We start from the raw sequence: 7,808 nt of genomic DNA, 5'->3' as shown, positions 1-7,808 counted from the left end.
TCATGGATAATATTTCTTTACAGAATCAGAATTCACTGGCCTACTCAAATCTTCTCCATCCATTCCTGTTAGTATCAATGCTCCTCCAGAAAATGCCCTCTTTACTACATAAGGATCTTCATAATTGGGTGCCCATTTGTTGTGGTTCTCACTAGGTAGCAATAGGATTTTTCTCAATACAAGATCTCCTTCTTTAAACTCTCTTGATCGAACTTTTCTATCATATGCTCTTGCTATCCTGTTTTGATACAGTTGGTGGTGACAAATCGCCGCTAATTTCTTCTCACTGATCATATTTAACTGTTCATATCGTATCTCAGCCCATTTAGCCTCTTCCAGCTCAGATTCCATTAGGACCCTTAGAGAAGGAATCTCTAATTCCAAGGGCATCACTGCCTCCATTCCGTAGACTAGTGAATAAGGTGTAGCCCCAGTTGACGTCCTTATTGTTGTTCGATATGCATGTAGAGCATAAGGAAGCCATTCCTGCCAATCTTTGTAAGTAACCACCATTTTCTGGACAATCTTCTTTATGTTCTTGTTAGCAGCTTCAACAACACCATTCATCTTTGGTCTGTAAGGTGATGAATTGGAATGCTTGATTTTCCATTTAGTGCATAATTCCACAATCATCTTCCCATTGAAGTTCTTGGCGTTATCGGTTACTATCCTTTCAGGCAGACCATACCTACAAATTAGGTCTCTCTCAATGAATCGCTTGACCACCTTCTAAGTCACATTAGCATATGAGCAGGCCTCTACCCACTTTGTAAAGTAATCAATTGTGACCAAGATAAACCGATGCCCATTGTTGGCTTTTGGATTAATAGGCCCAATCACATCTATTCCCCACATCGTGAATGGCCAAGGTGACACCATATTGAATAAGGGCACTGGGGGTGCATTGATTTTGTCGCTATACACCTGACATTTATGACATTTTCGGACAAATTCTATACAATCCTTCTCCATGGTCAACAAAAAATACCCAGCTCTTTGCATTTGTCTCGCCATCATGTGTCCATTTGCATGGGTGGTGCAAATTCCTCCATGCACTTCATACAAGGCTTTATTGGCTTCTGATCTGTCCAGACATCTTAATAGAGTCCCATCAAATGACCTTTTGTATAAGATTTCTCCATCTATAAAGTATTCCATTTCCATTCTTCTCAGAGTCTTCTTATCTGTTTTTGAAGCTTCAAAAGGATATTCCTGATATTGGATGAATCTTTTTATATCTGATACCAAGGACTTCCATCCACTTCTTCTTCTACTAAACAACAATGAGCAGGAGAACTTCTGATATCGATGCCTATAGGATGTACTCTGATACCGCAATCAATTGTAGCTATGGAGGCTAAGGTTGCTAGAGCATCCGCAAACTGATTCTTATCCCTTCCTAAATGATTGAACTATATCTCTTCAAAGTCTTCAGCCAATTTGGAGAGATATTCTTGATATGGTTTCAATTTCTCATCTTTTATCTGCCACTCCCCCTTTGTCTGGCAGATTATCAACATAGAGTCTCCATATACCTCCAATTTCCTTATCTTCAACTCCAATGCAGCTTCCAATCCATGAATACAAGCCTCATATTCAGCTGTGTTGTTTGTGCAATTGAACTGCAACTTAATGGAGGTGGGATATTGTTTTCCTTCTGGAGAAATTATTACAGCACCAGCTCCATTACCAGATACATTCACCGCACCATCAAAGTACATGGTCCACCAATCATTTTCTATTACCAGCACATCTTCATCAGGGAAGTCAAAATTTAATGGCTCATAGTCTTCAATAGCATTATCAGCTAAATGATCTGCGATTACACTTCCTTTCACAAATTTTCTTGTTTTGTAAATGATATCATATTCAGCCAACAACACTTGCCATCTGGCTAGCCTATTTGACATGTATGGTTTTTCAAAAATATATTTTAGAGGATCTATTTTTGAAATTAACCAGGTGGTATAGTATAGCATATACTGTCGAAGCCTTTTCGCACTCCATACCAAACCACAACACAGCTTCTCAATCATGCTGTAACAAGATTCACACTCAGTGAATTTCTTACTCAGGTAGTAGATGGCTTGCTCCTTTCTCCCAAACTCATCATGTTGGTCAAGCACACAGCCCATTGCTGATTCAGTCACTGTTAAATACAAAATGAGAGGCTTTCCCGGCACCGGTGGCATCTTATCAAAGGCTTCTTGACAGTCCTCATCCCATACTCCGGGGTTTCTCTTTCGAAGTAATCGAAAGATTGGTTCACAAGTGACTATAAGTTGTGAAATAAATCGAGCAATATAATTTAAACGCCCCAAAAAGCCTCGAACCTCTTTCTCAGTTTTAGGAGCTGACATAGCTTGTATGGCCTTCACTTTATCAGGATCTACTTCTATGCCATTATTGCTCACCACAAATCCCAATAACTTCCCAGACTTCACCCCAAATGTGCATTTTGCAGGGTTCAACTTTAATTGATATTTTCTCAGCCTTTCAAATAATTTCTTCAGAGCTGGGATATGGTTTTCCTCATCCTTAGACTTAGCAATCATATCATCCACATAGACCTCAATTTCTTTATGCATCATATCATGAAATAGTGTCACCATTGCTCTTTGATAAGTTGCCCCAGCATTTTTCAGTCCAAATGGAATAACTTTATAGCAATATATTCCCCACGGGGTAACAAATGTTGTTTTCTTCTTGTCTTGCTCGGCCATTTTAATCTGATTATACCCAGAGAAACCATCCATAAAAGAGTAAGTAGAACTCTTAGCAGCATTATCTAGTAATACATCTATGTGGGGTAAAGGAAAATTATCCTTCGGGCTTGCCTTATTCAAATCTCGGAAATCCACACATACCCTGATTTTGTTGTCTTTCTTAGGTACTACTACGATATTGGACACCCATTGAGAATAATCAACTACTTCCAAGAATCCAGCATCCCACTGTTTTGTTATCTCTTCTTTCACTTTGATTAGTATATTTGGCCTTGTCCTCCTCAACTTTTGCTTAACCGGCTTACAACCTTCTATCAAAGGTAGTTTATGTACCATAATATCAGTATCCAGACCAGGCATATCAGCGTATGACCAGGCAAAAACATCAATGTATTCTTGTAAAAGAGCAATCAATTCACTTCTAACGTCAGCAGAGATTAGCTTCCCTATTTTCAACTCTCTTTTATTATGTATTGTGCCCACATTTATCAATTCTAGTTCTTCTTTTGCAGGCTTCCATGTGCGATCAGATTGTTCCGCTAACTTTGCGAATTCATGAATATCCTCCACACCAAATTCTTCCTCATCCATGGCAATTATAGTTTCATCAAAGTTTGGTCAATTATCCACAGTGCAATGAGTTTGTGGGGTGTATGACGATCCGCTTTCAGATTTCCTGAAAGCGGAAAGTGTTTTGGTTATGAGTGTATAGTTCTGGGAAAGTAAATAAATGAACAGAGAGAGAAAAAAAACAACACGATTGAAAGAAAATATGCATGATCTCATTGAAACTTAAAGGATAGAAGGGCTCAACCACAAAACCTTATTGCCAATATCTTGAGCCATGATGATTTGGCAAGGCACAATTATTCAAACAATACAAATAATGCAAAACAACGAATAAGCAATCAAAATATTACTTTTTGAAAACAATTGGGACTTCTTGAATTTCCCAATTTGCTAAATCTTCTCCCTCGGCCAGTTTCCTCACGAATTCTGATGAGTCGTCTTCCAAGACACCAATAGTCATCTGGGGCAACTGTTCATGAGCATTATCCTCTTCCTTTAAATCTTGTTCACTGACGTATTCAAGATAATTAATAGTAGCACCATTGAATTCTTTTCTTAGTCCCCCCTCACAATCCTCTGTTTTTATCACATATGCAGATCTTGGAAATGTTACATGGATTGGTGGGATCTCTATTCGGTCTTCATCTGGTTCTCTTCTCTCAATCCGGGCTATTCTCTTTTCTCTTCTAATTTCAGCTGCTCTTTTGAAATATGCTTTCCCAGGCTTAAACCCTAAGCCAAACCTTTGATCTGCGCACTTCATTTTTATCACATTAATCCTCTCAGGCATTCTGGTAGTATGGTCATATTGAAATGGCAGTCCATGCTTTAAGAAGTATTTAGCAGCCATTTTTGCTGCTTCAGAAATTTCTGGCTTTCTTCGTACCGTATTTTCTGGTACCCATTCAGCATTTACAACTTCAAATGCATGCAGATTTTCATCCTTACTTTCTTCAGTTTCTATGTAAGGGATGGAGACATTTTTTATCATTGACAAAGTTTCCTCAGCTCTCACAGTCACCAAATTCCCATTGATGATAAACTTGACCCGTTGATGTAAAGAAGATGCGACAGCTCGAGCTGCATGGATCCAAGGTCTCCCCAGTAAAATGCTATATGAAGGATGAATGTCCATTACTTGTAATATGACTTGGAATGGTTGTGGACCAATGATTAGTTCAACATCAATACTCCCAATGATTGGTCTAGATGACCCATCATATGCCCTAGCAGTCATGGTACTTGGCTTCATGTGAGAAGCATCAACTGGCATTTTATCAAGTACATGTCTTGGCAATACATTAAGAGCAGAACCATTATCTATAAGCACCTTAGTAATCACACAATCCTTGCATTTTACCGTGATATGCAATGGTTTATTATGACCGGTTCCTTTATGATCCAGCTCATCATCGATAAAATAAAGGTAATTGGTGGCTTGAATCCGACCCACCAAATGTCCTATGGAATCTTGTGTGATATCCTGAGGAACATATGCTTCATTAAGAACCTTCTGAAGGGCGTTCCTATGCAATTCTGAACTCAATATTAATGACAACAAAGAAATCCTAGCGGGTGTTTTCTTTAGTTGATCAACTACACTATATTTGCTGTGCTTCATCAATTTCAGAAATTCATTAGCCTCTTCATCACTTACTGGTTTATTAACCTCATCTGTCTTTGTCAATTCCGTCGTATCCTTTCCTTTGGCTTTTCTATGGTTTTCCAACTCTTCAGGAGTAAAACATCTCCCACTCTGAGTGAGTCCTCCTACTTCCGCATGGAAAACAGGGGCAGGCTTTGTGCTTTGAAAGGAATAACCATAATTATAGGGTTGGGCATTATAGCTTCCGCTAACAATGTTTGTAGGCTTCGTTAGGATCATTTTTGGCGGACCCCTTTCAGTTGGTATGTATCTACAAACTTCCACTTTTTTGTTACAACCAGTCATTGTTCCTACTAACTCATCTTCTTTGGGTTTCTTCAATCATAACATTCCCAATGCCATCATATTTTCTACCTCCAAATGAAACTCCTCGCACGAGTCAATATCATGCCCTGTTGATGATATTTACAATATTCATTCGCATTCCCTACAGCTTGTATTTTGACTGGTGTCTTTAGATAATCTGTTTGCCTTAACATCTCATACAATCTATCCATAGTCACCCTTAAAGTTGTTGTACCTCCCTTTCCTATCTCCAAGCTATTAACTCCCCCACCTCCAGAAGCGTGATTTGGCAGAGGGTTAAAATTCACATTTGGAGACTCATCAAAAGAAATCCACCCAGCTTTGATGAGCTGAAGGATTTTTCTTTTGAATGCAACACATCCATCAATATGATGACCAACAACACCAGCATGGTATTCACATTTTTTATCGGGTTTATACCAAAAGGGAAATGGTGGTTGTAAAGGTTCTAAGGGAACAGGTGCTACCTGACCAATACTAAGCAATCTTTGGTGCATTTCAGTAAGAGACATGGGTAATGGTGGAAGTTGCACTTGATCTATTGGAAAATTTCTTCTCGGGCGGTAGGCATTATCGGTTTGGTTATTTATTGGGTTATTTTGGGTGTTTGTAGGTGAAGAGAATTTTATATTGGATATAGAGGGGGTAGGTGTAATACTTTTGGAGCTGTAATTATCTTGGTAAGTGTTCTTCCCTCTACTTTCCCTTTCAACATTGTGAACTTCCGCTTCTTTTCTTTTTCCAATAAAACCTCTTTTTTCAGTAGGATCCACAATCCTACCCGTCCAAACAGCTTGTTCGATCCTTTTAGCTATGACAACCAAATCAGAGAAATTTTGTGCAGCACTACCTACCAAGTATTCAAAGTACGGGGCTTTAAAAGTGTTGGAAAATAAACCAGTCATCTCCCTTTCTGACAATGGAGGATTTACTTGCGTGGCTGATTCACGCCACCTTTGAGCATATTCTCTTACAGACTCCTTATTGCCTTTTTCCATGGCTTGCAGACTTGATCTATATGGGGAAATATCCATGTTGAACTTATACTGTCTAATAAAAGCTTCAACCAAATCCTTCCATCCTTTAATCTTGGTATTATCCAAACTCATATACCAAGCCAGAGCAGCATCACTTAAACTGTCTTGAAAGAAATGGATCAATAACTTCTCATCATGGACTTCTTCAGCCATCTTATTACAATATGCTTTAAGATGGGTGATTGGGCATTGAGTTCTAGTATATTTAACAAATTATGGAACTCTGAATTTTCTGGGAATAACCACGTTAGGCACTAAACACATTTCAGCGGCCTTCACCGGATCATACAAACTATCCCCTTCTATTGCCTTCACTCTTTTTTTTTTTTTTTGATCAAATGTAAGAATATATTAAGATCAAAGGCAACAAAGCCACAAAAGTAGCAAACACAAAATGTATATACAAAGATGAGGGTAACCAGTACCCTAAACTAAAATGAGAACATGCTCCCATTGAAAAGAAACATAAAACAAACATCCCTAAGGCCAAAAGTAGCCACACATAGAACAAACAAGAAGGACTTAACTAGCCAATCCAATGTACTGCCAGGTAAGTCAATGTACTGCCAGCAGAGCCAAAACAAGCAGCCGAAACCCAACAAAAACATCCAGCTGCTCCTCTCCCATGCCTAACCAAGTCAACAACATCTAGCCATCATAATTCAGCAAACCACAACAGCAAAGAACTCACTATTGCCTTCATTCTTGCTTCTAAAGCAGCTAGTTTTTCATGACCATTTTCCTCCACTATCTTGTTCCTTTGAGGTTCTTCTATCAACACAGTATGAGGGACCCTCATTGGGTATGCTGATTGAGCAGGTGCGAAAGGAGCAGCATGCTGAGGTTCAAATGGCGGAGGCTGAGGTGTAAATGTTTGTTGAGAAGATGTCCCTTCTCCAACTCTAGGCCTCAAAGCCTGTTCAAGCAGGCTGGTAAGCCTTGCTACATCCTCTTTCAGGCTTTCCAGCTCTCTTTGGTGTTGAACCAGCTCTCTTTGGTGTTGAATTTCTAGCTGATTTCTCTCTTCATTTTCCATTTTCTTTCGTGAACGAGTATTATGAATACGTTTAGGTTGGGGACCTATATTTGATCTGTTATATGCAGAATATGACAATCTATAAGAAAATGTATGTGATGCATGAATGTGAATGCCATATATAGGATATAGATTCACTTTTTGTTGGTGACATATGGCCATCATTCTTTGGATATATGGGTTGAGCTTGAACTTGATATCATTGTTGCGATGCCGAGAAGAAATCTGCTTAGCTTTTTGACATTTGGGCTTTCAGCAATATACATATATCTTTGCATTGAAAAATGTGGGTCTCAGCCCTCTTATTACTTATTCAGAAACTTACAGTGAAAAATTAATCTAATCTATTACAGGAGAAAAAACACTGCCTCTAGTAGCTATTGCTTTCAAAAAAAGATCAGTGTTATCCATGCTTCTCCGATATTTCATTATATCTCCTCCCACCTGACGAGCTTCCACTCGTAATA

At 38.8% G+C, this 7,808-nt stretch overlaps 2 protein-coding genes across 2 annotated transcripts; both read right to left on the bottom strand.

Annotated features, from left to right (window-relative positions):
• LOC140955772 (uncharacterized) lies at window positions 1–513 on the bottom strand. The gene has a single exon (XM_073410337.1). The coding sequence runs from the start codon at window positions 511–513 to the stop codon at window positions 1–3; it is 513 nt and encodes a 170-aa protein (XP_073266438.1).
• A 3,129-nt stretch (window positions 514–3,642) lies between these two features.
• On the bottom strand, window positions 3,643–6,458 carry LOC118043512 (uncharacterized). Its single transcript, XM_035051527.1, has 2 exons — window positions 5,317–6,458; window positions 3,643–5,212 (listed from the first exon to the last, which is right to left on the bottom strand). The coding sequence occupies exons 1-2, from the start codon at window positions 6,456–6,458 to the stop codon at window positions 3,643–3,645; spliced, it is 2,712 nt and encodes a 903-aa protein (XP_034907418.1).
• Between the last annotated feature and the right edge of the window lie 1,350 nt (window positions 6,459–7,808).

Source organism: Populus alba, chromosome 7 (genome assembly GCF_005239225.2).
Source record: "Populus alba chromosome 7, ASM523922v2, whole genome shotgun sequence".
NCBI lineage: Eukaryota > Viridiplantae > Streptophyta > Magnoliopsida > Malpighiales > Salicaceae > Populus > Populus alba.
Note: the sequence above shows the minus strand (reverse complement) of the source record. Positions and strands in the feature narration are given on the sequence as shown.